Source organism: Macaca mulatta, chromosome 8, assembly GCF_049350105.2.
Source record: "Macaca mulatta isolate MMU2019108-1 chromosome 8, T2T-MMU8v2.0, whole genome shotgun sequence".
Classification (NCBI taxonomy): domain Eukaryota; kingdom Metazoa; phylum Chordata; class Mammalia; order Primates; family Cercopithecidae; genus Macaca; species Macaca mulatta.
The window spans coordinates 154,001,355-154,029,005 of NC_133413.1; the positions used below are offsets into that span (position 1 = coordinate 154,001,355).

The 27,651-nt window shown below is 49.8% G+C and overlaps 2 protein-coding genes, 2 long non-coding RNA genes and 1 other non-coding gene across 36 annotated transcripts in view; 3 read left to right on the forward strand and 2 right to left on the reverse strand.

Annotated features, from left to right (window-relative positions):
- LOC144330909 (uncharacterized) lies at positions 1-6,294 on the forward strand. The gene is made up of 2 exons (XR_013397549.1): positions 1-798; positions 6,095-6,294. It is a non-coding gene; the product is annotated as an uncharacterized LOC144330909 (long non-coding RNA).
- LOC144330902 (uncharacterized) lies at positions 307-10,079 on the reverse strand. The gene is made up of 4 exons (XR_013397542.1): positions 9,839-10,079; positions 8,605-9,431; positions 6,576-7,907; positions 307-817 (listed from the first exon to the last, which is right to left on the reverse strand). It is a non-coding gene; the product is annotated as an uncharacterized LOC144330902 (long non-coding RNA).
- A 55-nt stretch (positions 10,080-10,134) lies between these two features.
- On the forward strand, positions 10,135-27,504 carry ZNF623 (zinc finger protein 623). Of its 32 annotated transcripts, none has more exons than XM_077944530.1 (8): positions 10,135-10,273; positions 11,469-11,637; positions 11,771-11,941; positions 14,981-15,115; positions 16,417-16,779; positions 17,285-17,435; positions 20,913-21,014; positions 25,035-27,504. In XM_077944530.1, the coding sequence occupies exon 8, from the start codon at positions 25,108-25,110 to the stop codon at positions 26,617-26,619; it is 1,512 nt and encodes a 503-aa protein (XP_077800656.1). In that variant the 5' UTR covers positions 10,135-10,273; positions 11,469-11,637; positions 11,771-11,941; positions 14,981-15,115; positions 16,417-16,779; positions 17,285-17,435; positions 20,913-21,014; positions 25,035-25,107; the 3' UTR covers positions 26,620-27,504. The 32 variants fall into 32 exon arrangements, with proteins under 32 accessions (XP_077800656.1, XP_077800636.1, XP_077800647.1 ...); XM_077944510.1 differs by lacking the exons at positions 14,981-15,115; positions 20,913-21,014 and adding exons at positions 17,895-18,007; positions 22,130-22,243 and having other exon boundaries at positions 17,285-17,543; XM_077944521.1 differs by lacking the exons at positions 14,981-15,115; positions 16,417-16,779 and adding an exon at positions 17,903-18,007 and having other exon boundaries at positions 20,878-21,014.
- ZNF707 (zinc finger protein 707) overlaps positions 10,135-27,651 on the forward strand; it is a 44,701-nt gene continuing 27,184 nt past the window's right edge. The window contains exon 1 of the mRNA XM_077944557.1: positions 10,135-10,273. The gene's annotated coding sequence lies outside the window, so the exon portion shown is untranslated. The remainder of the gene's footprint in view (positions 10,274-27,651) is intronic.
- On the reverse strand, positions 21,339-21,398 carry LOC114680484 (U7 small nuclear RNA). The gene has a single exon (XR_003732704.1). It is a non-coding gene; the product is annotated as a U7 small nuclear RNA (small nuclear RNA).

Genomic DNA, 27,651 nt, shown 5'->3' on the forward strand with positions numbered 1-27,651 from the left:
ATCAGAAAGGAAAGGGCCCAGGCATTGTTCCCAGGCCTCATGATGGCCACTTGTCTAGACCTCAAAATCTAAAGGCTCAAATCCAAGGATATAAGTTCACAAATTAAACAAGTATAAAAAAATCATAAAACTGATAGCTTTATGATTTTAAAACATCTAGCAGAAATAGTATAAACAGGACTGACCAATAGACCCAGGAAAATGTCTAAATTAAATTCTGAACACATTTCTATTTTATTTTACCAATAATTTAAAAACCATCTTCGTTTATGAAAGATTACTGAAGTCACATGAACTTGAAAAGCATTTGGGTTGATTATTTAATTGATGAGTGCTCCTTTATTTATCAGTCAATGGTACCATATAGACAGTATACAAACTTGTATACATGTATATATAATGCAGATAGACACAAATACAGACTTTAAGGATTTGATTTTAAAGTTTTGGCCATGGGACAGTAAAAGTCACTACTCTAAAAGGACAGTTGGCTGGGCATGGTGGCTCATGCTGGTAATCTCAGCAATTTGGGAGGCCAAGTTAGGAAGATTGCTTGAGCCCAGGGGTCTGAGACCAGCCTGGGCAACATAGTGAGACCCCGTCTCTACAAACACGTTTTAAAAATTGGCCAGGCATAGCCTGGCATGGTGGCTCACGCCTATAATCCCAGCGCTTTGGGAGGCCGAGGCGGGCGGATCATAAAGTCAGGAGATTGAGACCATCCTGGCTAACATGGTGAAACTCCATCTCTACTAAAAATGCAAAAAAAGTATCTGGGCGTGGTGGCGGGCACCTGTTGTCCCAGCTACTCAGGAGGCTGAGGCAGGAGAATGGTGTGAACCCAGGAGGTGGAGCTTGCAGTGAGCCAAGATCACACCACTGAACTCCAGCCTGGGCAACAGAGCGAGACTCCATCTCACAAAAAAAAAAAAAAAAAAAAAAAATTGGCCAGGCATGATGGTGTGTACCTGTGGTCCGAGCTTACTCAGGAACCTAAGGTTGGGGGATTGCTTGAGCCTGGGACATCAAGGCTACAGTGAGCCATGATCATGCCACTGCATCCAGCCTGGATGACAGAGTGAGACCATGTCTCAAAAAAAAAAAAAAAAAGAAAAAAAAACAACAACCAGAAAAAAAAATTAAAGTTGGATCCAAACTGTGTCTTTCTATATGGAAAAGGTTAAAGTGTATCTGTCCCACACGCTGAAGCCCTTACCTAGACTTAGGAAGCACAGGGTAGTAAATTCACACCTCAAAGCACACAGAGAGAATTTAAGCTTTGTAAAAGGAGTCTGAGTGTGTTAGAAGAAGATTAAAATAACATAAAATCATAAGAATTTACCACAGGATTTTATAAGAAGACCAACTTCATTAAAATAAGTACCTTTTAATTTATTCTGTTTTCCAACTGAGCCACTGAGCTCAGGGTGGAGCCCATTAAGGAACAGGTCCAACAAAGCATTTGCAGTTCTTAGGGCCTAGCAATTTAAATATGTTGCAAGCAGGCACAAATGGAAGGCAAAGCATTTTTTAAAATCAAAGATTTAAAAAAATCAATAATTCTGGCTGGATGCAGTGGCTCATGCCTGTAATCCCAGCACTTTTGGAGGCTGAGGCAGGTGGATCGCTTGAGCCCAGGAGTTTGAGACCAGACTGGGCAAAATGGTAAAAACCCATCCCTACAAAAAATACGAAAATTAGCCAGGCATGGTGGCTCAAGCCTGTAGTCCCAGCTACTCTGGAGTCTGAGGCAGGGGGGTTGCTTGAGCCCAGGAGGCAGAGGTTGCAGTGAGCAGAGAATATGCCACTGCACCCCAGCCTGGGCAATAGGGTGAGACCCTGTGTCAAAAAAACTAAAAAATAAAAAAATCAAGAATTCCACTTTTATACTGAATTCCATGTCCCCCAAAAGAGGGAAGCACCATGGGACTGGGCCACGCGATGCTTTCGCAGCACACTCTGCTACTAAGACATTTCTCCAAGTGTTTACACGGCGTCTTAGTGATCTAAATGCACAGCAAAATGCATAGCCCCCTGTGTAATAAACACTCACTGTAGACCACTGCTGTCAGCCACTTCCAGAACTGCACAGCCTCCTGTTTAATTCACACTCACTGCAGACCACTGCTGTCGGCCACCTCCAGAACTGCACAGCCTCCTGTGTAATTAACACTCACCGAACCACTGCTGTCGGCCACCTCCAGAACTGCACAGCCTCTTGTGTAATAAACACTCACTGTAGACCACTGCTGTCGGCCACCTCCAGAACTGCACAGCCTCCTGTGTAATTAACACTCACCGAACCACTGCTGTTGGCCACCTCCAGAACTGCACAGCCTCCTGTTTAATTCACACTCACTGCAGACCACTGCTGTCGGCCACCTCCAGAACTGCACAGCCTCCTGTGTAATTAACACTCACCGAACCACTGCTGTCGGCCACCTCCAGAACTGCACAGCCTCTTGTGTAATAAACACTCACTGTAGACCACTGCTGTCGGCCACCTCCAGAACTGCACAGCCTCCTGTGTAATTAACACTCACCGAACCACTGCTGTTGGCCACCTCCAGAACTGCACAGCCTCTTGTGTAATAAACACTCACTGCAGACCACTGCTGTCAGCCACCTCCAGAACTGCAGAGTCTCCTGTGTAATTCACACTCACTGCAGACCACTGCTGTCGGCCACCTCCAGAACTGCGCAGCCTCTTGTGTAATTAACACTCACTGTGAACCACTGCTGTCGGCCACCTCCAGAACTGCGCAGTCCCCTGTATAATTAACACTCACTGCAGACCACTGCTGTCGGCCACCTCCAGAACTGCACAGCCTCTTGTGTAATAAAACACTCACTGCAGACCACTGCTGTCGGCCACCTCCAGAACTGCACAGCCTCTTGTGTAATAAACACTCACTGTAGACCACTGCTGTTGGCCACCTCCAGAACTGCAGAGTCTCCTGTGTAATTCACACTCACTGCAGACCACTGCTGTCGGCCACCTCCAGAACTGCACAGTCCCCTGTATCATTAACACTCACTGCAGACCACTGCTGTCGGCCACCTCCAGAACTGCACAGTCCCCTGTATCATTAACACTCACTGCAGACCACTGCTGTCGGCCACCTCCAGAACTGCACAGTCCCCTGTATAATTAACACTCACTGCAGACCACTGCTGTCGGCCACCTCCAGAACTGCACAGTCCCCTGTATAATTAACACTCACTGTAGACCACTGCTGTCGGCCACCTCCAGAACTGCAGCTCTCACTTGTGACTAAGCAATCACACACGCAAAAGCACGTAGTCTCTCACAGTACAAAGTAATCTCTGGTGGTCAGGTGCAGTGGTTCACGCCTGTAATCCTAGCACTTTGGGAGGTCGAGGCTGGTGTCTCTGGTGGTCAGGTGCAGTGGTTCACGCCTGTAATCCTAGCACTTTGGGAGGTCGAGGCTGGTGTCTCTGGTGGTCAGGTGCAGTGGTTCACGCCTGTAATCCTAGCACTTTGGGAGGTCGAGGCTGGTGTCTCTGGTGGTCAGGTGCAGTGGTTCACGCCTGTAATCCTAGCACTTTGGGAGGTCAAGGCTGGTGTCTCTGGTGGTCAGGTGCAGTGGTTCATGCCTGTAATCCTAGCACTTTGGGAGGTCGAGGCTGGTGGATCACCTGAGGTCAGGTGTTCAAGACCAGCCTGGCCAACATGGTGAAACCTCATCTCTATGAAAATACAAAAAGTAGCCTGGTGTGGTCGTGGTTGCCTGTAATCCCAGCTACTCAGGAGATTGAGATGGGAGAATTGCTTGAACCCAAAAGGTGGAGGGTGCAGTGAGCCGAGATCGTGCCATTGCACTCTATCCTGGGTGACAGAACCAGACTCCATCTCAAAAAAATAAAAACCAAAAAACAAAGTAATCTTTGGTGCCCGCCAAAGCCAAAGAGATCAGTTGATACAATACAAAGAGAACAGAGTTTTAGACCTGAAAGGACCCCGTCCATAACTCTTCAGCCTCCACAGGAAGAAGACCCAAAAGGGTGTGAGTGGCGCCTTTTTCTGTGTTCCTTAAGGGGTCTGAGACATTGGACATCTTGTGATACCAAAGACAGCAGAGGAGGGAAGAGCTTGAACCTCAGCTTTCAATTAAGCCAACTTGGCCGGGCGCGGTGGCTCAAGCCTGTAATCCCAGCACTTTGGGAGGCCGAGGCGGGTGGATCACGAGGTCAGGAGATCGAGACTATCCTGACTAACATGGTGAAACCCCGTCTCTACTAAAAATACAAAAAAACTAGCCGGGCGTGGTGGCGGGCGCCTGTAGTCTCAGCTACTTGGGAGGCTGAGGCGGGAGAATGGCGTGAACCCGGGAGGCGGAGCTTGCAGTGAGCCGAGATCACGCCACTGCACTCCAGCCTGGGAGACACAGCGAGACTCCGTCTCAAAAAAAAAAAAAAAAAAAAAAAAATATACAAACAAAAAAATCAAAAACAAAAAACAAAAAACAAAAAAAACAATTAAGCCAACTTTTGACCATAGAGTTTTTTTTTTTTTTTTGTAGATGGGAGTCTCACTCTGTCGCCCAGGCTGGAGTTCAGTGGCAAGATCTTGGCTCACCGCAACCTTCACCTCCTGGCTTCAAGCGATTCTCCTGCCTCAGCCTCCCAAGTAGCTAGTATTATAGGTGCACACCACCACGCCCAGCTAATTTTGTATTTTTAGTAGAGATGGGGTTTCACCATGTTAGCCAGGCTGGTCTCGAACTCCTGACCTCAGGCGATCTGCCCGCCCCAGCCTCCCAAAGTTTTAGGATTAGAGGCGAGGGCCACCGCGCCCGGCCAGAGCTCTTTAAAAAAATATTTTTGATAAGGGCAGGCGAGTCCCCAAATTGTGGCTTAGCCCGTGAGGATTCTTGGCTTTGCCCAGGAAAGATTTCAAGAGCGAGCCCATGGTGTTAGATAGCACCTTTGACGGAAGTGGCCATGTACAGCAGCAGCACAGGGACTGCTCCTTGCAGAGCAGGGCTACCCTATAGGCAGTGAGCCCAGAAAAGCAACTCAGAGGCACTTCTGCAGTCATATGTATACCCACTTTTAATCATATGCAAATTAAGGGATATCTTATGCAGAAATTTCTAGAGTTAGGCCAGGTGAGGTAGCTCATGCCTGTAATCCCAGCACTTTGGGAGGCTAAGGCAGGCAGATCATCTGAGGTCGGGCGTTCAAGACCAGCCTGGCCAACATGGCGAAAACCCATCTCTACTAAAAATACAAAAATTAGCCAGGTGTGGTAGCGCACGCCTGTAGTCCCACTACTTGGGAAGCTGAGGCAAGAGAATCACTTGAACCCGGGAGGCAGAGGCTGCAGTGAGCTGAGACCACACCATTGCACTCCAACAGAGTGGGCAACAGAGTGAGATCCTGTCTCAAAAAAAAAAAGGAATTTCTGTAGAGACTCTGTCTCACCAAAAAAAAAAAAAAAGGCTCACACCTGTAATCCCACCACTTTGGGAGGTCGAGGCGGGCGGATTTCCTTAGGTCAGGAATTCAAGAACAGCCTGACCAAGATAGCGAAACCCCGTCTCTACCAAAAATACAAAAAATTAGCCAGGCATGGTGGCAGGCGCCTATAGTCCTGTAGCAGGACAAGCCGCAGATAAAACTCCTCAGACACCGGATTAAAGAAGGAAGAGATTTTTTATTCGGCCGGAAGCGTCGGCAGACTCATGTCTTAAGAGCCAAGCTCTCTGAGAAAGAAATACCTGGCCTTTTTAAAGGCTTACAACTTTAAGGGGTCCACGTGAAAGGGTCATGATAAATCGAGCAAGCGTGGGAAATGTGACTGGGGGCTACATGCATCAGCTAACAGAACAAAACGTTTTACAATGCTTTTTTCATACAGTGCCTGGAATTTACAGATAACACAAGTAGTTTAGGCCAGGGGTTGATGTTATTATTATTACTTTGTTTAACTACTAGGGCCGGGTAGTGGTGCCAAGGTTGTCTGGCTATTTGTCTTACTTTTGTTTCTTTTTCTCTTTACTCCTGTCTTGTGAACTAGGCAAGGTGCGGGGAGGAGGGCAGCAGGAGTAGTAGTAGTCTCCTTCCTTAGTCCCAGCTACTCACGAGGCTGAGGTAGGAGAATGGCGTGAACCCGGGAAGCAGAGCTTGCACTGAGCAGATTATCACGCCACTGCACTCCAGCCTGGGCAAGAGAGAGACTCCATCTCAAAAAAAAAAAGAAAGAAATTTCTACAATTAGCGTGGTAAGTTCCGCATTGTCTGGTTGTTGCCATGGAAAGAGGCAGGAGCTTCCGGTGCTGTTACGGCAATGGTAAACTGACATGGCACACTGGCTGGTGTGCCTCATGGGAGGCTCTTCTGCCCTGGACCTGTTTTAGCTAGTCCTCAGTTTGGTCCCGTGTCCAAGCCCCGCCTCCGGAGTTGAGCTCCACCTCCTACCTCATTTTCTTTTTTAGAGACAGAGTTCTACTCTTGTTGCCCAGGCTGGAGTGCAATGGCATGATCTTGGCTCACTGCAACCTCCGCCTCCCAGGTTCAAGCAATTCTCCTGCCTCAGCCTCCCAAGTAGCTGGGATTACAGGTGCATGCCACCACACCCAGCTAATTTTTGTATTTTTAGTAGAGACGAGGTTTCATCACATTGGTCCAGCTGATCTGCCTGCTTCAGCCTCCCAAAGTGCTGGGATTACAGGCAAGAGCCACCGCACCCGGCATCATTTACTTTTGGATGTGCTTTGCAATAGTCAGAAGAGACCTGCCTCCAGGCCACCCCCACCTTCTCTCTCCACCTGCAGGCACCTGAGTCCACCTGTCTCATCCATCCTGAGTCCAGCGTGGGCTCAGCAATGCTCCTCCTTGCACGCATCTCTCATTTCCTCCTGGGGTCTGTCCCTCAAGATAGCCACTACTGCCACAACTCCCATCTGCTCTTGTCTCAGGTTCCTCTCCAGCTACCAGAAGATTTAAAAAATCTTTTAATTGTTTGGCCTCACTTAGCAACAAGGTCTCAAACTTATGCCCCAAAGTGGCCTTCTGTTCTTCTTTTACCTTTCTCCCACCTGCCCCACCCTGCGTCACCATGGATGTCAGTTTCCTGTCCACTCCCCACCCTCCTGTGGACCCTCCCTCAGCCTTCAGAGCCAGTCCCCGCCTCTCCTTCCTGGCTCAGTCCAGTCTCACCCCAGCTGCTCTTCTGTGGGGCTGCGATTGCCACCGTCCTCATCCTGTCCTCTGTGGTCACTTCGCAGCCAGCATCACTTTCCAGCATCATTTGGCTTTTGTCACACTCCTGCTCAGAAGCCCGCGTGAGCTTCCTGTGTGGCTTGGACCGGGACCACACAATCTGCCCCACCCAGTTATCTCGGAAAGGCTAATTCCCAAGTTGTCTTCAGTCCTCCATTCATATCAACTTATCCCCAGACTCCATTCGCCCAAAGCAGGAAAGCTCTGCTCATGGCCTGAAGGCACAGTGGCCTTCCCCGGGACTTTCCCAGACAGTTTTGTGCTTGCTCTCACACCAAGACCACCCATGGCCTGTTTCCAAACTCCACATCCCAGATAGCTTGAAACTGTTTTAGGATCTTTTATCAGAATTTCTGCTTTGTCTTCAGAATGGCTCCGTGCCCTCAAATCCCTACAAATTCCCTTTTTGGCTAAATGCAGTTTCTTTGGACAGCTTTCCTTTCTTGAGCTCTGGTTATGGCAACAGCATCAGCCTCATCTTGCATGGCAGCCTCCCCTCGGGCCTTTTGCCTTCCAGCTGCACCCCCTGGTTTTGGCTTTGTATTTGCTGTAGGTCAAGGGCTTTGGCAGCAGATGGCCACACCTGTGGACTCCTCCAGCATGTCCTGGCTGATGCGTTAGGTGAGTCATTTGGCTTCTCTATTTCTCAGTCTCCTCATCTATAAAATGGAGATAATATTAGAAGTCACCTGACAAAGCTGTTGTGGCTCAAGGGCGTTCCTAAGCAGGGAGCAGACTTATCACGGAGTGTTATTGGGCCTGTGGAGAGGAAGACACAAGAGGCAGGAGTCAGGCTGTGATGCCATCAAGCATAGCAGATACTGATTCCCTGCAGGGAGCTCTGCAACAGAAGTGGCTCTCAGGGCTGTCCTCGGTTGGACCAAGATGGCCAGGACTTTGCAACATGAGCTGTCCCAGGCAACAGTGTAACCCTGGCGAGTTGCAGCTGATGGCTGAAGACTGCTTACCACACCCCGAACAACTAGGACACCCAGCCTGTCACTGGAGGGGTCTCCCTGGGCCTCTCATCACAGCATCCACCACAGTTGCTGACGTTCACAGGGGCCAAGCACTGGGCTAGACATGGAACGAGACGGGGGTCCCTGACCTCACGGAGCTTCCTTTCTACTGGGAGGGACAATCAGTACCAAACAAGTAAACTCAAAGTATTAAGTGCCAAGATGCAGCCATGTGTTAGCTGTTGGTGGGGTTGAAGTGGCATTTGTCAGGTGTACAAGGCAGATGTTGATCTGTGACAACCTACTCACGTGGTGTTCTCAAGCTCTTTGGGCCTGCAGACAGAGAGGCTGAAAGGTCTGTAAGCCTTGTGGGGAAGAGGCCCCAAGCCCTTCTTGCCTTAAGAGCTGGGTCCCATGGTAAGCTGGCAATAGGGTTGCAGCAGCTGAGGTCTCCGAGCCTGGATGAAAGGTGGGGTTGCTCAATACAGGGCTTTCACACACAGCCCTGGAACGCAGAAGCTTTTCCAAGAGTCGGGAGCCCCTGGAGAATCACAGCAGGACTTCCACATGGACTCTGTCCTGGAATTCCTGTAGACAGTCTTTGGATGAGGGCACGCGCCTAGCGTGTCCCCTTGGCCACAGCTCCTTCTCCCATGTTGCTTCTCTTCCTTTGTTCACCCTGGTACCTGGCCCTGGTACCTGGGCTGTCCTCCTCATCAAAGGGATAATTCAAAACTCTGCAGTTGATTTTAAGAAAGTAGGTGAATTTATTGGCTGGGAAAGACTTAATGTAGTTTTGCACTTTAGGTTACTTCTCATTCTTTGTTTGCTTCTGTCAAAATGTAAAAAGGACCTATTCAAGTGGTCAACTGTCAGGTCATTACGTACACTTGGTGATAAACTGCTGTTATGTTTTTTGAATGTAAGTCAGAAGGAGCTAAAGAAATTGAGAGTCGGCTGGGCACAGTGGCTCACACCTGTAATCCCAGCACTTTAGGAGGCCAAGGCGGGCGGATCACGAGATCAGGAGATCAAGATCATCCTGGCCAACATGGTGAAACTGTCTCTACTAAAAATACAAAAATTAGCTGTGCGTGGTGGCGTGTGCCTGTAATCCCAGCTACTCCAGAGGCTGAGGCAGGAGAATCGCTTGAATCAGGGAGCCGTAGGTTGCAGTGAGCCCTGCATTCCAGCACTACAGCCTGGCGACAGGCGAGACTCCGTCTGGAAAAAAAACAAAAACAAAACTGAGTGTCATTGCTAAAACAAAATTCCTCCCAATCCCATCTAACAATTTAGGTAAACAAGTTTCCTCAGTGCTAGCAGAAAAATGGAAAAAGAAAACCAAAAATACGAATATAATTTTTTTTGGTGGGGGCAGGGGAATGTAATTGGTTCGGACTGTGACTCATTCCAGCAATGAGTAATGTCTACCAAGAATCAAGGAGCCGGCGCGGTGGCGCGCGCCTGTGGTCCCAGCACTTTGGGAAGCCGAGACGGGAGGACCACCTGAGCCCGGGAGGTCGAGGCTGCAGTGAGCCGAGATCGCGCCACTGCACTGCAGCCTGGGCGACAGAGAGAGACCCTGTCTTAAAAAAACCAAAACACCGCACAGCGCGCCGCTTCCCCACCTCTCTGGGGCGCAGAAGGAGGTAAAGTTTGGCCCTCACGGTATTTACTTCCCCTGGGTCCTCGCCTCCTGAGAGGCTGGTCTTGGGCTGCGGCCGGGCCTCGCCGCGAGGTCCAGACCCGAGTTTCGGAGCCCGCGCTTCCCGGCCCGCAATCCTCTCAACCGCGTAACGATGCCGCTCCCGCCGCACGCCCCGCGACCCTCCCGGGATCTTAGTTCCCGCGCCCGGAAGATCGCACCACCGAGAGGGGAGCCGATCCGTAGCGCTCCTAGAGCGCCACCGGAAGTTTCCCAGGCGGGGCTTCTCGCGACTTCCGGTCGCGGAGGGCTGGCTGAGGTGCGGGCTTTGTCGGCGGGTTTGCGGAGCCCGCGCCCGCGGGCTCCAGTCAACGGATGCGGGGTCGGGCTGGCGCCGTCCTCTCCCCGCCTGCGCCGGGTGAGTGGCGCGTTCCGGGCGGGGGCGGGCAACGCCTTAGCTGCAGCCCCGGCTGGCTCCGGAGCCCGGCGGCCTTGCCGGGGCAGAGTCCGCCGGGAGGGCCGGGCGGGGTCCGCAGGCCGCGGCCCGCCCCGCAGGGCGTCCAGGAGCGGGGCCTTGGCTAGCCCGTGTCCCGGAGGCAGCCACGGCCGCCCCCGCGAGGCTGCAGCGTCTCCAGCGAGCCCACCTCGGACCCGAGCCTGGGGTCTTCTCCCTGAGGAGTGCCGTGTGGGTCCCCTTGGTTCCCTCCTCTTGCCCGAGCCGTAGAGCCGCGGGCTTGAGTTTCCGTGTCGCCGTGTTCAGGCCCGCCAGGCCTGCGCGAGGTTGATGCCGCAGAGATGTCTTACGGTGTGACGGGACTGGGTGTGGGCGTTCCCGCGGCTGTGCCTGAACCCTGCCTCCGCGCCCTGGGGCCTTGAGGCTTCCCAGTGCTGGAGGAGATGCAGCGCCAGCATCTTCCATGCTGTTGGGGATAGGGGTGGGGAGGGAAACGTGATAAGCAGAATTAGAATTAAGTACAAGACTTGGTCCTGGAGGAGATTCCCAGATGGGAAGAGGTGGTTTGGCAATCCTGCTTTTTCTCGAAGGTACCCTTTCCCTTTCAAGTCTTTAAGAATCCCAGTGGCAGCCGGGCGCGGTGGCTCACGCCTGTATTCCCAGCACTTTGGGAGGCCGAGACGGTTAGATCGCGAGGTCAGGAGATCGAGACCATCCTGGCTGACACAGTGAAACCCCGTCTCTACTAAAAAATACAAAAAACTAGCCGGGCGAGGTGGCGGGCGCCTGTAGTCCCAGCTACTCGGGAGGCTGAGGCAGGAGAATGGCGTAAACCCGGGAGGTGGAGCTTGCAGTGAGCTGAGATCCGGCCACTGCACTCCAGCCTGGGCAACAGAGCAAGACTCCGCCTCAAAAAAAAAAAAAAAAGAATCCCAGTGGCATTCTCTGTGTTTATGTCAAGGCTGTCTTGTCCCCTTTACACATAGGCTACGTCATGGTCCAGCGACCCTCAGGGTCTGAGCAGCGCCTGGATGCGGGCCTCAGACTCGGGTAGTTGGTGTGAAACAGCTCAGGGAGCTGCCGAGCTTGTTGGCGCTGCCTCAGGGTCATGGAAGATGACCCAGGAGAGGACACGGGGCTCATCGTTATTCTTGGGCAGAGCGCTGAGCAGCATGCTGGTAGCAGAAGCCAAATGGCCTGCGTGGGGCAGGGGCAGTTGACAGCTGGCTCCAGTTCTCTGACCTGACGCTTGTTACCTCCCTGAACCTCTGCGGCATCTTGGGGAGCACTAGGAAAACAAGCGCTCCCTGCCTAGCACGTGCCGCACGGTAGGCCCCTTGGTGTGGGGCGGGGCAAGGAGGTCCAGATGTTGGTGGAGCTCTAGTCCGTGGCCCACTCGGCTGCCCTCTGGCTCTGCCTTTCCTGTTTCCTAAGGGTGAAGCTTGGTGTTAATTTCTTCAGGCTGTAAGCAACACACAGTGACTCTGGCTGGGAGTTTGAGGCTGGAATATCCGCTTACCAGTGTGGGTGTAAGAGCTGGGGGCTTCTAGTGCCGGATGGGACACCCCTGGACACCCCAGGGCTGCTGTGGCTTCTGATGATACACAACATCTGCTGTTGAGACAATTTCAGGTGATTTTTATTTATTTTTTATTTATTTATTTATTTCTTTGAGACGAAGTCTTGCTCTGTCGCCCAGGCTGGAGTGCAGTGGCATAATCTCGGCTCACTGCACCCCCAACCTCCCGGGTTCAAGTGATTCTTCTGCCTCAGCCTCCGGAGTTGCTGGGACTACAGGCATACGCCACCATGTCCGGCTAATTTTTGTATTTTTAGTAGAGACAAGGTTTCACCATATTGGCCAGGCTGGTCTCAAACTCCTGACCTCATGATCCGCCCACCTCGGCTCCCAAAGTCCTGGGATTACAGGCGTGAGCCACGGCGCCTGTCCTCAGGTGATGTTTTATTCAGCAAATTCTGTGTTATAACAGGAGATGGGTCCATGCTAGCCAGTTTGTTGCGTGGAGCCACAAGTCAGGTGGCTTCTTTTTTTTTCATTTCATGTCAGTTTCTTTAAATGAAAGTGTATTGATTTAATTTTACTTAAATTCATAAAAGAAAAAGGAGCTAAGCAAAAACTGAAGATAGCTATTTTGAGATAACTGTTTCTTCGAAGCAAGATATTTGCAATTGTAAAAACTTTCTCTAGAGGCAGGCAGATCATGAGGTCAAGAGTTCGAGACCAGCCTGACCAACGTGGTGAAACTCCATCTCTACTAAGTATGGAAGTTAGCCAGATGTGGTGGCATGCACCTGTAATCCCAGCTAGTCAGGAGGCTGAGGCAGGAGAATCGCTTGAACCAGGGAGGTGGAGGTTGCAGTGAGTGGAGATCACACCATTGCGCTCCAGCCTGGGCGACAGAGTGAGATTCCGTCTTAGAAAAAAATTTTTTCTCAAAAGTTAAAAAAATTATGAAAATCATTAAGAGGCACACATATGGCTTTAAGATATATTCTTGTAAACAGAAACAGCTTGTTTCTGGCTGGGCGTGGTGGCTCACGCTTGTAATCCAATCCCAGCACTTTGGGAGGCTGAGGTGGGTGGATCACTTGAGGTCAGGAGTTTGAGACCAGCCTGGGTAATGTGGTGAAACCTCATCTGTACTAAAAATGCAAAAAAAATTAGCCGGGTGTGGTGGCAGGCGCCCATAATCCCAGCTACTTGGGAGGCTGAGGCAGGAGAATAGCTTGAACACACAAGACAGAGATTGCGGTGAGCCGAAATTGTGCCACTACACTCCAACCTGGGCGACAGAGCGAGACTCCGTCTCAAAAAACAAACAACAACAAAAAAACTTATTTCCAGGTATTATAACAGCCATTTTAAAATTTAAATTCAGAAGGCATCACTGAGTTCCAAAACAAATAAGAAACCAATATCTCCAGCCCACCGTTCCCCCACTTTTTTTTTGAGATGGAGTTTTGCTCTTGTTGCCCAGGCTGGAGTACAATGGCGCAATCTCAGCTCACTGCACCCTCTGCTGCCCGGTGTCAAGAGATTCTCCTGCCTCAGCCTGTTGAGAAGCCGGGATTACAGGCGTGTGCCACCACACCTGGCTAATTTTGTATTTTTAGTAGAGATGGGGTTTCCCCATGTTGGCCAGGCTGGTCTTGAACTCCTGACCTCAGGTGATCTGCCTGCCTCAGCCTCCCAAAGTGCTGGGATTACAGGCATGAGCCACCATGCCCGGCCCATCTCCTTTTTTATTTTTACTTATTTTTAATTTTTATTCATTTATTTATTTTTGAGGTAGAGTTTTGCTCTTGTTGCCCAGGCTGGAGTGCAGTGGCGCCATCTCGGCTCACTGCAGCCTCCACCTCCACCTCCCGGGGTCAAGCGATTCTCCTGCCTCAGCCTCCCTAGTAGCTGGGATTACAGGCATGTGCCACTGTGCCCAGCTTATTTTGTATTTTTAGTGGAGATGGGGTTTCTCCATGTTGGTCAGGCTGGTCTCGAACTCCTGACCTCAGGTGATGTGCCCACCTCAGCCTCCCAAAGTGTTGGGATTACAGCTGTGAGCTACTGTGCCCAGCTTACTTTTTTTTTGAGATGGAGTCTTGCTCTGTTGCCCAGGCTGGAGTGCAGTGGCGCAATCTCGGCTCACTGCAAGCTCCGCCTCCTGGGTTCACGCCATTCTCCTGCCTCAGCCTCCCAAGTAGCTGGGACTACAGGCACCCGCCACCACACCCGGCTAATTTTTTGTATTTTTAGTAGAAACGGGGTTTCACCGTGTTAGCCAGGATGGTCTCGATCTCCTGACCTCGTGATCCACCCGCCTCGGCCTCCCAAAATGCTGGAATTACAGGCGTGAGCCACCGCGCCGGGCCTTTTTTTTTTTTTTTTTTTTTTTTTTTGAGATGGGAGTCTTGCCCTGTGACCCAGGCTGGAGTGCAATGGCGTGATCTCAGCTCACAGCAACCTCTGCCCCCTGGATTCAAGCGATTCTTCTGTCTCAGCCTCCCGAGTAGCTGGGATTACAGGCACGCACCACCACGCCTGGCTAATTTTTTGTCTCTTTAGTAGAGATGAGGTTTCACCATGTTGACCAGGGTGGTCTCGAACTCCTGACCCTGTGATCCTTCTGCCTCGGCCTCCCAAAATGCTGGGATTACAGCCGTGAGCCACTGCATCTGGCCTCTCTTTTTAAAACAGAGACTGTGTTTCACCATGTTGACCAGGCTGGTCTCTAACTCCTGAGCTCAAGCAGTCCACCTGCCTCAGCCTCCCAAAGTGCTGGGATTACAGGTGTGAGCCACCATGCCTGGCCCAGTTTGAATTTATCATCATGGGGAGAATTGAATCTGAATATTTGGGTTGTATATTAGCATTATTTAAGACGTAGGTTAAAGTTGCTGTAACAGATTCAAATATGGTGTTTCAAATAAGAAACTTGAGTTGTCTTACTCTCTCTTTTTTTTTTTTTTTTTTTTTTTTTTTTTGAGACGGAGTCTCGCTGTGTGGCCCAGGCTGGAGTGCAGTGGCCCGATCTCGGCTCACTGCAAGCTCCACCTCCCGGGTTCACGCCATTCTCCTGCCTCAACCTCCGAGTAGCTGGGACTACAGGCACCCGCCACCATGCCCAGCTAGTTTTTTATATTTTTTTTTTTTAGTAGAGACGGGGTTTCACCATGTTAGCCAGGATGGTCTCGATCTCCTGACCTCGTGATCCACCTGCCTCGGCCTCCCAAAGTGCTGGGGTTACAGGCTTGAGCCACCACGCCCGGCCGTCTTACTCTCTCTTAAAGGTAGGGGGTGGCCTCCAGGGACTCTGGCTGCCCTGCCTCATCAGCACTGTGGGGAGGGGAGAGAGCGGACAGCATGCACACATCACTTCCCTTCTCGCCTCAGCTTGGTCACAAAGCCACCTCAGTTAAGGGAACACTAGGAAGTGTCATTTGTGGGGCAATCATTAGTAATTTGATGGGATTTCTAACACTAAAAGGAAGAAGGAAACAGGAAGGCTGGGGAACCACAGCAGCCACCCAAGTGTCCAGTGGACCTTTTATCCCACACATGGGGATGTACCAGTGTGGGTCCAGATCATTGCGATAAAGTGAATAGCAAAACAAAGCAAGTCACAGGAACTTTTTAGTTTCCCAGTGTATGTAAAAGTTAACGTTTAAGCTATGCTGTGGTCACTATTAAGTATGCAATAGCATTATGTCTAAAAAAATGTGAATAATTTAAAGATATTTTATTGCTAAAAGATGATCATCTGAGCCTTAAGTTGTAATCATTTTGCTGGTGGAGGGTCTTGCCTCTCTTGATGTCCCTCCACCTCCTGGGTTCAAGCGATTCTCCTGCTCACTGATCAGGGTGGTGGTTGCTGAAGATTGGTGTGACTGACACTTTCTTAAAGTGGGACGATGAAATTTGCCACATCAATGGAATCTTGCTTTCACAAAAGATTTCTCTGTATGTAGCATGCAAAGCTGTTTGCTAGTATTTTACCCACAGTAGAACTTCTTTCAGAATTAGAGTCAAGCCTCTCAAACCCTGCCTGTGTTTTATCAACTAAGTTTATGGAATCTTCAAAATCCTTTGTTGTCATTTCAACAGTGTTCATGGTATCTTCACCAGGAGCAGATTCCATCTCAAGAAACTTACTTGTTTTGCTCGTCTCTAAGAAGCAACACCTCAGCCAGGCACGGTGGCTCATGCTTGTAGTCCCAGCACTTTGGGAGGCTGAGGTGGTGGGTGGATCACCTGAAGTCAGGAGTTTGAGACCAGCCTGGCCAACATAGCAAAACCCCATTTCTACTAAAAATACAAAATTTAGCCGGGCGTGGTGGCGGGCGCCTGTAATCCCAGCTACTGAGGAAGCTGAGGCAGGAGAATTGCTTGAACCCGGGAGGTGGAGGTTGCAGTGAGCCGAGATTGTGCCACTGCACTCCACCTGGGGAACAAGAGTGAAACTCCGTCTCAAAAAAAAAAAGAAGCAACACCTCATCCGTTTAAGTTTGGTCATGAGATTGAAGCAATTCAGTCACATGTTTAGGCTACACTTCTAAATCTAGTTCTCTTGCTGTTTTCACCACATCTGCAGTTGCTCCCTCCACTGAAGTCTCAAATCCCTCAAAGATTCATGAGGGCTGGAATCAAGTTTTTCCAAAATATCAAATGTTGTTATTTTGACCTCCTCCCACGAATCATGAATGTTCTTCATGGCGTCTATAATGATGGCTCCTTTCCAGAAGGTTTTCAGCTGACTGCCCAGATCGATCAGAGGAATCATTATCTATGGCAATTATCTACAGCCTTGTGAAACATACTTCTTAAATAATGAGACTTGGAAGTTGGAGTGACTCCCAGCCACGGGCTGCAGAATGCACGTTGTGTTGGCATAAGAAGAACATCAGTCTCCCTGTTCATCTCTGTCAGAGCTCTTGGGTGACCAGGAGCATTGTCAGTGAGTAGTGTTTCGAAAGGAATATTTTTTTCTGAGCAGTAGGTCTCATTAGTGGACTTAAAATACTCAGTAAACTGCTGTAAACAGATGCGCTGTCATCCAGGCTTTGTTCCATGTCTAGAACACAGGCAGAGTGGATTTAGCATCATTCTCAAGGCTCCTAAAATTTTTAGAATGGGAAATGAGCGTTGGCGTCATGTCACCAGCTGCATTCACCCCTAACGAGAGAGTCAGCCTGTCATTTCAATCTTTGAAGCCAGGCATTGACTTCTCTCTAGTTACGAAAGTCCTAGATGCCATCTTCCAGTAGAAAGCAGTTTTATCCATACTGAAAATCTTTTTACAGTAGCCACCTTAGTCAGCCATCTTAGCTAGATCAGGAGAACTTGCTGCAGTTTCTCCCGTAAAACTTGTGACTTCACCTTCCTCTTTTATGTATGGAAGTGACTTCTTTCCTTAAACTTCATGAACCAACCTCCGCTGGCTTTCTGCTTTTCTTCTGCAGCTTACCTCACCTGTCTCGGCCTTCGTAGAATTGAGAACGGTTAGGACCTTGCTGTGGATTCATCTTTGGTTGCCAGTCACACCAACCGTCAGGGAAAGTTGTTGTTTTAATCTCTCCAGACCACTCAGACTTCCTCCACATCAGCAATAAGGCGGTCTTGCTGTCCTATCATTTGTGTGTTCACTGGAGCAGCTCCTTTAATTTCCTTCAGGGGCTTTTCCTTTGCATTCCCACTCGGCCATTTGATGCAAGAGGCCCGGTTTTCTGACTGAGTTTTAGACATGCCTTCCTCACGAAGTTTAATCATTTCTAGCTTTTGGTTTAAAGTGAGAGATGCGGGATTCCTCATTTCATGTGAGCACTTAGAGGCCTTGGTAAGGTTACTGATTAGCCTAATCTCAATATTGTTGTGTCCAGGGAAGAGGGAGGCCGGAGGAAAGGGAGAGAGATGGGGAACAGCCAGTTGGTGGTGGATGTAGAAAACACACATTGATAATTCAGCTTCTTTTATGGGTGCGGTTTGTGGTGCCCCAAACAGTGACAGTAGTTTTAGATTCCTGTTACCTGCCCGGTACCTGGCATGGGTGTGGAGGGCAGAGTTCTGAGGTAGCCTCTTAGATTCCTGGCCCCTAATGTACACACCCCTTCTTCCAGTTACTCAGACACTCGTCTGGTACTGCTGTGAAGAGACTTGGAGATGTCCAGAAGTCCCAGGTCAGTGAGGTGAGAAGGGAGGCCGTCTGGGAGAGCCTGACCTAATCACACAGGCCCTGGGAAGCAGAGGTTCCTCCATCTGGTTGGAGAACAGAGGCTGAGATTAGACACCTGAGAAAAATGTGATGTGCTGTGCCTGCCTTGAGGCTTCAGGTGGCCCCTAGGGGCAGCTCCTGCTCACAGCCAGCAAACACACAGGGTTCTCAGTCCTACAGTTGCAGGGAACTGGATTCTGCCACGAAATCTGAGTAAGTTTGGAAAGTAGTTTTCCCCAGGGCCTCCAGATGAGAACTCGGCCCGATGACATACAGTTGCAACTCTGCGTGACCCTGCGTGGAGGTCCCAGCTGGCCTGGATGTGTGACCCGCAGAACTGTGGGGTGACAAATGCATGCTGCTTTAAGCTGCTGAGTTTATGTAAATTGTTTTTGGAGCAGTGGATAACTGAGTGGGAGAGGGCTTGGCACTGGGCGGGTGGAGTCCCCTTCTTGGAAGCAGTTCCCAGAGTGGGGATTTCCAAACTGCAGGCTGGGGCATTGCCCTCAACAGCGGGGCTGGGTAGAGCATCCCAGTGCCTGCGTGAGGTCGCATAATCCCGGGCCTGACTTTTCCAAAGTGAGCACCGGTGTGACCCAGGGCACCATGTGCCCCTGCCGGCCACAGTGTCTCCCGAACATCATTGCAGCTTACATCCTCCCACTGGGGATTGGCTCTCTGTTTTCTAGCTTTATGTAAATGGAGTCATACAATATGAGCTCTTTTGTGCCTAGCTGGTTTTGCTCAGCACTTCGTCTGTTGTGAGGTCCACCTGCGCTTTTGTGTGTGGCAGTTTTTTTTCTGTGCATTATTGTTTTGTGTGAGTCTTCTGTTGCTATTTAGGGTGTTAGAATGTTGCAAGGCCGGGCGCGGTGGCTCAAGCCTGTAATCCCAGCACTTTGGGAGGCCGAGACGGGTGGATCACGAGGTCAGGAGATCGAGACCATCCTGGCTAACACGGTGAAACCCCGTCTCTACTAAAAAAAAAAAATACAAAAAACTAGCCGGGCGAGGTGGCAGGCGCCTGTAGTCCCAGCTACTCGGGAGGCTGAGGCAGGAGAATGGCGGGAACCCGGGAGGCGGAGCTTGCAAGTGAGCCGAGATCTGGTCACTGCGCTCCAGCCTGGGCGACAGAGTAAGACTCCGTCTCAAAAAAAAAAAAAAAAAAGAATGTTGCTAAGAACACTCTAGCTACAGACTTCTGCAGGGCAGGCTTGCAGTTTCTCCAGCAACCTAATTCCCTTGAAAATATCATCACTGTTGGCGCTGCTTGCTGCCAGTGCATCCCATGTCACAGCTCTGGTTTTGTTATTTTTTATTTTTATTTTTTTAAATTTTATTTGTTTTGAGATGGAGTCTCACTTTGTCACCCAGGCTGGAGTACAGTGGTGTGATCTCTGCTCACTGCAACCTCCGCCTCCCAGGTTCCAGTGATTCTCCTGTCTCAGCCTCCCAAGTAGCTGGGATTATAGGTGCACGCCACCACGCCCGGCTACTTTTTGTATTTTTAGTAGAGATGAGGTTTCACCATAGCCGGGCTGGTCTCGAACTCCTGACCTCAAGTGATCCTCCCACCTTAGCCTCCCAAAGTGCTGGGATTACAGGCTTAAGCAACTGCACCTGGTGCAGCTCTGGTTTTTAAATCAGCAGAAAAATCTCCAGTTTTATTTACTGGATTCTAGGCTGGGCTGATCCCCCCTCTCTCATTATACTGGCAGTGGCCTTGAGGTATTGGAGACAGTAGTAGTGGGTGCGAAGGCAACATTACCCATCTTCGCAGTGGCCTGGCTCCCACTGCCCAGCAAGAACCCCAAAGAGAAGGCTCTTGAGGCGAGACAGTCAGCTTTCTCATCCTGAGAGCCGCATTAATGGGTCCTCAGTGCATAAGCAGAATATATATGGAAATCAAAAAGGGAATACATGGCCGAGTGTGGTGGCTCACCCCTGTAACCCCAGTACTTTGGGAGGCCAAGGTTGGTGGACTGCTTGAGGCCAGGATTTCGAGACCAACCTGGCCAATATGGAGAAACCCCATGTCTACTAAAAATACACAAGAATTGCTTGAACCCAGGAGGTGGAGGTCGCAGTGAGCTGAGATCGTGCCACCATGCAATCAGCCTGTGTGACAGAGCAAGACCCTATCTTAAAAAAAAAAAAATGCCGGGTGCAGTTGCTCAAGCCTGTAATCCCAGCACTTTGGGAGACCGAGGTGGGCGGATCACCTCAGGTTGGGAGTTCGAGACCAGCCTGACCAATATAGAGAAACCCCATCTCTACTGAAAATACAAAATTAGCCGGGCGTGGTGGTGCATGCCTATAATCCCAGCTACTTGTGAGGCTGAGGCAGGAGAATCGCTTGAACCTGGGAGCCGGAGATTGCGGTGAGCTGAGATCGTGCCATTGCACTCCAGCCTGGGCAATAAGATCAAAACTCCGTCTCAGAAAAAAAGAGAAAATACAAATCCTTGGCTGGACGCTGTGGCTTACTCCTGTAATCCCGGCACTTTGGAAGGCCGAGGCGGGCGGATTATGAGGTCAGGAGAGGGAGACCATCCTGGCTAACACAGTGAAACTCCATCTCTACTAAAAATACAAAAAAATTAGCCGGGTGTGGTGGCAGGCGCCTGTAGTCCCAGCTGCTTGGCAGGAGATTGGCGTGAACCTGGGAGGCGGAGCTTGCAGTGAGCAGAGATGGCGCCACTGCACTCCAGCCTGGGCGACAGAGTGAGACACTGTCTAAAAAAAAAAAAGACAAATCCTCAGACTTCAGGCTGGTAAAGTACAGGCGCCAAGAAAGAGACTTTCTCTCAAAGCAATCACCGTTCCTTTGGTCTCTGCTTTCAGAGAGTGGATTCTGGCTTCCTCCCTTTCCATGGCAGAGCCTCAAGTATTGTTTCATTATAACATCTATGAGGGAAAAAGTGATTCCTGGGTTCAGAGAGTGGATTCTGGCTTCCTCCCTTTCCATGGCAGAGCCTCAAGTATTGTTTCATTATAACATCTATGAGAGAAAAAGTGATTCCTGGCTGTGACACCATGTGTGGAGTGTGCACAATCTCCCCACGACTGCCTGGCTTTCCTCCACGTCCCCAAGATGTGTCCATTAGGTGAATTGGGGTGTCTCCTTAGTCCCACCATGAGCGAGTTTGGGTGTGTGGGTTGCCCTGTGGTGGGACCCTGTCCTATCCAGGGCTGGTTCTCACCTTGCACCCTGAGCTGCCAGGATAGGCTCCAGCTACCCAGGAGCCTGCATTAAAATAAGTGGGTAAATAATTGTCTTGTTTTTCTTAATTTTTTTTTTTATGGGAGATTTTCCAGTAAAAACTGAGAAACCTGCTAGACATTCTAAAAGAGCTGTAGCAAGCACTGTTAAACTTTCTTTAAGATATGTATAACTCACATTTATTTCAGTGTTTAATACTAGAAGTGTTGGAGCTTTTTTTTTTTTTTTTTTTTTTTTTTAAGTTAGCGACAGGGTCTCACTCTGTCACCTAGGTTGGAGTGCCATGGCACAGTCATGGCTTACTGTAGCCTCAAACCTTTGGGCTCAAGTGATCCTGCTGCCTTAGCCTCTCAAATAGCTGGGACCGCAGGTATGCAGCATCATACCCAGCTAATTAAAAAATTTTTTTAGAGATGGAGTCTTGCTGTGTTGCCTAGCCTGGTCTCGGACTCCTGGCCTCAAGTAGGCCTCCTCCTCTGGCCACTGGAAATGCTGGGATGATAGGCATGAGCCACTGTACCTGGCTTATTACCCTCTATTGAGTGTATTATGTATGCATGATTAGAACATTCATTCATACAACAGATATTTATGAAATGTATTACTTTCTGCCGGGAATTGTTTGGGTTGCTGAGGATAAAGAACAGAACAAAGTTCCTGCCCACACAGCACTTACATACTTGTCGGGGAGACAGCAAAACACAGTTTGTTGCCTGTGGGGGAGGGGTTGTGTGTGTGTGTGCGCGCGTACGTATGTGTATATATATATCACAATTCGTTGATTCTAAGACATTTTCTCCATATTTTAATCTCTCTGAAATTGAGTTGCCTGTTAGAATTGATGGAGTGTTTTTTGTTGTTGTTTGAGACAAGATTTTACTCTGTCACCCAGGCTGGAATGTTGTGGCACAAGCACGGCTCACTGCAGTCTCAACTTCCTGGGCTCAATGATTCTCCTGCCTCAGTCTCCCATAGCCGGGACCACAGGTGTGCTACCTTGCCTGGCTGTTTTTAAAAATGTTTTTTGTAGAGATGGGATCTCTCTGCCTTGCCCAGGCAGACACTGAACTCCTGGTCTCAAGTGACCCTCCTACCTCTGCCTCCCAAAGTCTTAGGATTACAGGAGTGAGCCACTGTGTCTGGCTTGATGGAGTATTTTCATTTAAATTGGTACTTTTATTTTCCTTCATGGTTCCTAAAGTCGTGTCACATCTCACAGTCGTTGGCTGCTGTGATTGGGTGACTTGTGATTGGTCAGGTGGTCAGAACTGTGCAGAGGAAGCAGAGGCAGGAGAGAGGGCATGCTGAGGGTGAGGGTGCCTTGCTGTTTTGTAGCGTGACTAGGAAGGACTCCGATCAGGTGATGTCAACACAGACACCTGAAGGACATCGAGGAGTGAACCATGCAAATATTCTTGGAGTCTCTATGAAAGGGCAAAGGCTCCAAGGGGGCTTCTTTGGTCACACTGACCAAAGAAGAGGGAAGGGGAGGGCAGGGGGAGCAGCAGGAGTCCAGGCCCGGTGGCCCTCATGGGGCCTGAGTAGGGGATGGGAAACCCTTGTAAGTTTTGCGTAGAAAAGTGACATCTGATTTATGATTTTAAAGCGTAATTCTGCTGGCTGTGTAGAAAAGGGCTGAAGAAGGGGAGAAGTAAGAAGGTGGGAGGCAGTCACACTTCATGGTGAAAGGCGATGGTGCAGATGGCAGCCCTGTAGGCTGTGGGCATCTGGTGCTGGGCGTGGTTTTGAACAGATGTGGTTGGAGGAGTTGCTGGCAGCTCTCAGGCCCCATGAGGCAAGTAGTTAGAACAAAAGGAAAAGGAGTCAAGGGCTATTGCAATGTCTGTGGCCTGAACAAATGAGACAATGGAGAAGATTATAGGAGGAGGAAAGTCAGAGGTGAGGCAGGAAGCGTTAGTGTTGAAACTTCTGGGAGCATCCGACTGAAGGTGTGGGGTGGGGAGCTGGTCAGGTGTGGGGACTGGAAAGAGGGCCAGGTTGGAGGCAGGCATGTGAGTCTTCAGCATAGATGGCGTTGCTGTCCGATAATGAGTGCACTCTCCTCTGTAATGGACAAAGATGAGGGCTGAACCCTAGACACGCCAGGGCTTTGAGGCATCAGGGGACACTGGAGGAGCTGTCAGTGAGGCAGGTAAGGAACAGAGAAAGGCTGTCCCAGATTCACATAAGGAGAGTGACTTCTGAAGGAGCAGGGCTGTGTCAGTGCTGCCGCAGGTTGAGTTGGAAGTGTGGCCATAGCTGACCCCTGATGTGGTGACATGGATGTTTGGGGTGAGAGCCCTACTGCAGTAGGCTCAGGGGAAGGAGGAAATGGAGAAATCAAGCGTGGGGTGGGGGCTCTTTGAATGTGGCTGTGGAGGAGGAGTGTTATGGGATAGTAATTGGTGGGACATGGGGCCCATGACGTGCATTTTTCAGGTAGTTGGGAACTGGTGCACTTCATGCTGACGGGAGTGGTGGGCTTGGAGGGCAAGGACTTCAGGATGGAGGAGAGGGGTGGGTGCTCAAGTGCTGTCCTTGCAGGATGGAGGAGAGGGAAAGGGAGCTCACACACAAGTAGTAGTGTTGACCTTAAGTCAGATCAAGGGCAGTTTAACCCAGGTAACAAGCCTGGCAGAGGATGGGTGGAGATACAAGCTGGCAGGAGATGTGGGAGGCAGTGGATGTCCTTGCCTGATTTCTTCTGTTTTCTCGTTGAAACAAGAAGCAAGGTCACCAGTGGGGAGGGAGGAGGGAGTGCTGGGTCTGTAAGAAGACAGGAGAAGTGGAAGGTCCTGTAGGGAGTGGGAAGGGTAGGAGTTGCTGGCAGCTCTCAGGCCCCATTAGGCAAGTAGCTCTGAATTTAAAGAACTCAGCTGGCTGGGCGCGGTGGCTCATGCCTGTAATCCCAGCACTTTGGGAGGCCAAGGCCAGCGGATCACCTGAGGTCAGGAGATGGAGACCATCCTGGCTAACACGATGAAACCTCGTATCTACTAAAAATACAAAAAGTTAGCCGGGCATGGTGGTGGGCGCCTGTAGTCCCAGCTGCTCGAGAGGCTGAGGCAGGAGAATGGAGTGAACCCAGGAGGTGGAGCTTGCAGTGAGCCGAGATGGTGCCACTGCACTCCAGCCTAGGCGACAGAGCGAGATTCTGTCTTAAAAAAAAAAAAAAAAAAAAAAAACTCAGCAAGAGTGCAGGCGCAAATCAGGACACAGCCTCGTTTTAACAAAAGCTTGGACTTTCCCATCCGAGTATGATGGAGGGAGAAAAGGGCAGGGGAGTCTGGATTCTGTGTAGGAGGGTGATTCTCATGTAATTTACAGTGAACACAGTGCCCCAGACCATGGGGTTTAAGCTAGGTACAGAGGGGAGAAGAGGACATGAAGGAAGGAATGAGGAACAGGGAAGAGGTGGCAGGGCTGATACATTTATACGTTTGTTTAAAATACCTGTCTTGGTTTCTTAATGGAGTCCAAGCATATCCCCACCCCTCTGCAACTCGTCCAGGATTCACTAACGGTCAGAGGAGTGTTGTGCACCACAGGCCAGTCTGTCCTGGTGTTGTATGTTAAAAGTGGAGCCACAAAGAAGCCATCTTACGTGGGACGGGCTTGGGTGTGAGGCCAGAGCTGTGGGTAGCAGCACTTTGGGTCAGAAGTGAGGAGCAGAGGAAACACTTTCCACCTCTTGGATATGAATTTTATCTGACCCTGATTCAGGGGATCCCCATCTGTTAAGTAAGGGGAAAGATGATTTTGTTGTCTTTTGTTTCAGATTCTAATGTAGGAACTGGTGAGAAGAAGGTGGTTGAAGCTGGATTTCTGAGGATGAAAACTCACATAGGATAATGTCAGATAAACTCACAGTGATGGAGCTCCCTTCTCCCGAGTCTGAGGAAGTCCATGAGCCCAGATTAGGGGAGCTTTTGGGAAATCCAGAAGGTCAGAGCCTGGGGAGTTCCCCCTGTCAGGACAGGGGCTGCAAGCAGGTGACAGTGACCCATTGGAAGATCCAAACAGGAGAGACAGCTCAAGTGTGTGCCAAGTCAGGAAGAAACCCTATTCTGAACTCAGACCTTCTTCTGCTTCAGAGAGAGCTCATAGAGGGGGATACCAATCCTTGCGATATCTGTGGCAAAACCTTCACGTTTAATTCCGACCTAGTTAGGCATCGGATTTCGCATGCTGGGGAGAAACCTTACAGGTGCGATCAGTGTGGGAAAGGCTTTGGCCAGAGCTCACACCTTATGGAGCATCAGAGAATTCACACTGGAGAGAGACTCTACGTCTGTAACGTGTGTGGGAAAGACTTCATTCACTATGCAGGTCTCATTGAGCATCAGCGCGTTCATTCAGGAGACAAGCCCTTCAAATGTGCACAGTGTGGGAAGGCGTTTGGTCACAGTTCAGACCTGATTAGGCACCAGAGAGTTCACACCAGAGAGAGACCTTTCGAATGCAAAGAGTGTGGAAAAGGCTTCAGTCAGAGCTCCTTACTTATTCGTCATCAGAGGATTCACACGGGAGAAAGGCCCTATGAGTGCAATGAATGTGGGAAATCCTTCATAAGGAGCTCGAGCCTCATTCGCCACTATCAGATCCACACAGAAGTGAAACAGTATGAATGCAAAGAATGTGGGAAGGCATTCCGTCATCGCTCAGACCTTATCGAGCACCAGAGGATCCACACCGGAGAGAGACCCTTTGAATGCAATGAGTGCGGGAAAGCCTTTATTCGGAGCTCGAAGCTCATTCAGCATCAGAGGATCCATACTGGGGAGAGGCCTTACGTGTGCAACGAGTGTGGGAAGCGCTTCAGCCAGACGTCAAACTTCACCCAGCATCAGAGAATTCACACTGGAGAGAAACTCTATGAATGTAACGAGTGTGGGAAAGCTTTCTTTCTGAGTTCATACCTTATTCGACACCAGAAGATCCACACTGGAGAGAGAGTGTATGAATGTAAGGAATGCGGGAAAGCGTTTCTCCAGAAAGCCCATCTCACTGAGCACCAGAAGATCCACTCTGGGGACAGGCCCTTCGAATGTAAAGACTGTGGGAAAGCCTTCATCCAGAGCTCCAAGCTGCTTCTGCACCAGATCATTCACACTGGAGAAAAGCCCTATGCCTGCAGTTACTGTGGGAAAGGCTTTATTCAGAGGTCAAACTTCCTTCAGCACCAGAAGATTCATACTGAAGAGAAGCTCTATGAATGTAGTCAGTATGGGAGAGATTTTAACTCAACTACAAACTTTAAAAATAATCAAAGTGTTCACCAAGAGGGACTCTCCTTGAGTAAGGCCCCCATACATTTGGGCGAGAGGTCTGTCGATCAGGGGCAACACATAGATAACTTATAAAATAATTATTCTCCCGCCCAATGAGTGATGTTTGGAAATGCGTGGAATTAGGATTCATGTGGTTTCTAAGATTTGGACATGTCAGAATTTTGTGAATCATGGATGGAGCTGCTTTTGGAGTGGATGCCACCTGCCACTGTGCAGCACTAGCAGGCTCACCCTTCTCCTCAGCTGTGAGCACTGTCCTCGGGAGAGTCACAGGGCTTGACACCTGACTCTGAGCTGGAACAGTAGGGGCAGGGAGGAGACAGGTCTCAAGAAAAGGTTTTTTAAAAATTTTATCCACAGTTACAGTCCATCCTTGAGTTAAATCCCTTTTAGAGCAGAACTGTGTATCTAATCTTATTACTTAGGAGAATGTTACCTAGGAAATTTTGATCTATTAAGTTGAAGAAAGATAACTTGTATACAGACCCCCGAGCCATTTCCCTGTTGTCTGGAGGAGGAACTCCAGGTCCCCCATCCTGGGCCCTACGGCCTCCTGTGTCCTGGAGCCTCACCTCCCACTGCCTGACTTCCTGCCACACAGTTAATGCTACAGCAACACCAACTGCTTCATCTTCCCTCTGCTCCACGTGGCTTCCTACCTCTCTCGCCTTTGTTCTTGTTAAAGGGTCTTCTCAGCTAATTAACTCCGAATCATGGTTCAAGATATGCCTCAGGCATCATGTCAAGGGATGTTTCCCTCAGGCTTAGTTGGCAGCGCGTTCCACACTTCTGTGGCTCAGTGATTACTGCTATTACTGTATTTACTTGCATATGTCAGAATGACTTGGTAGACTATCTCTGCTGTTATACTCTGAGTTCCTATGGACAGTGATCATATCTGATTGATTTCCATGTGTCCACTGTCTCTCACAAGGCAATAAAAAATACACCCCTAAATCTATGTGTGATTGGCATCTGTCTTGCTTTGTCCTTTCTATACTGCCATTTTAAAAATTTTCAGCTGGCCGGGCGCGGTGGCTCAAGCCTGTAATCCCAGCACTTTGGGAGGCCGAGGCGGGTGGATCACGAGGTCAGGAGATCGAG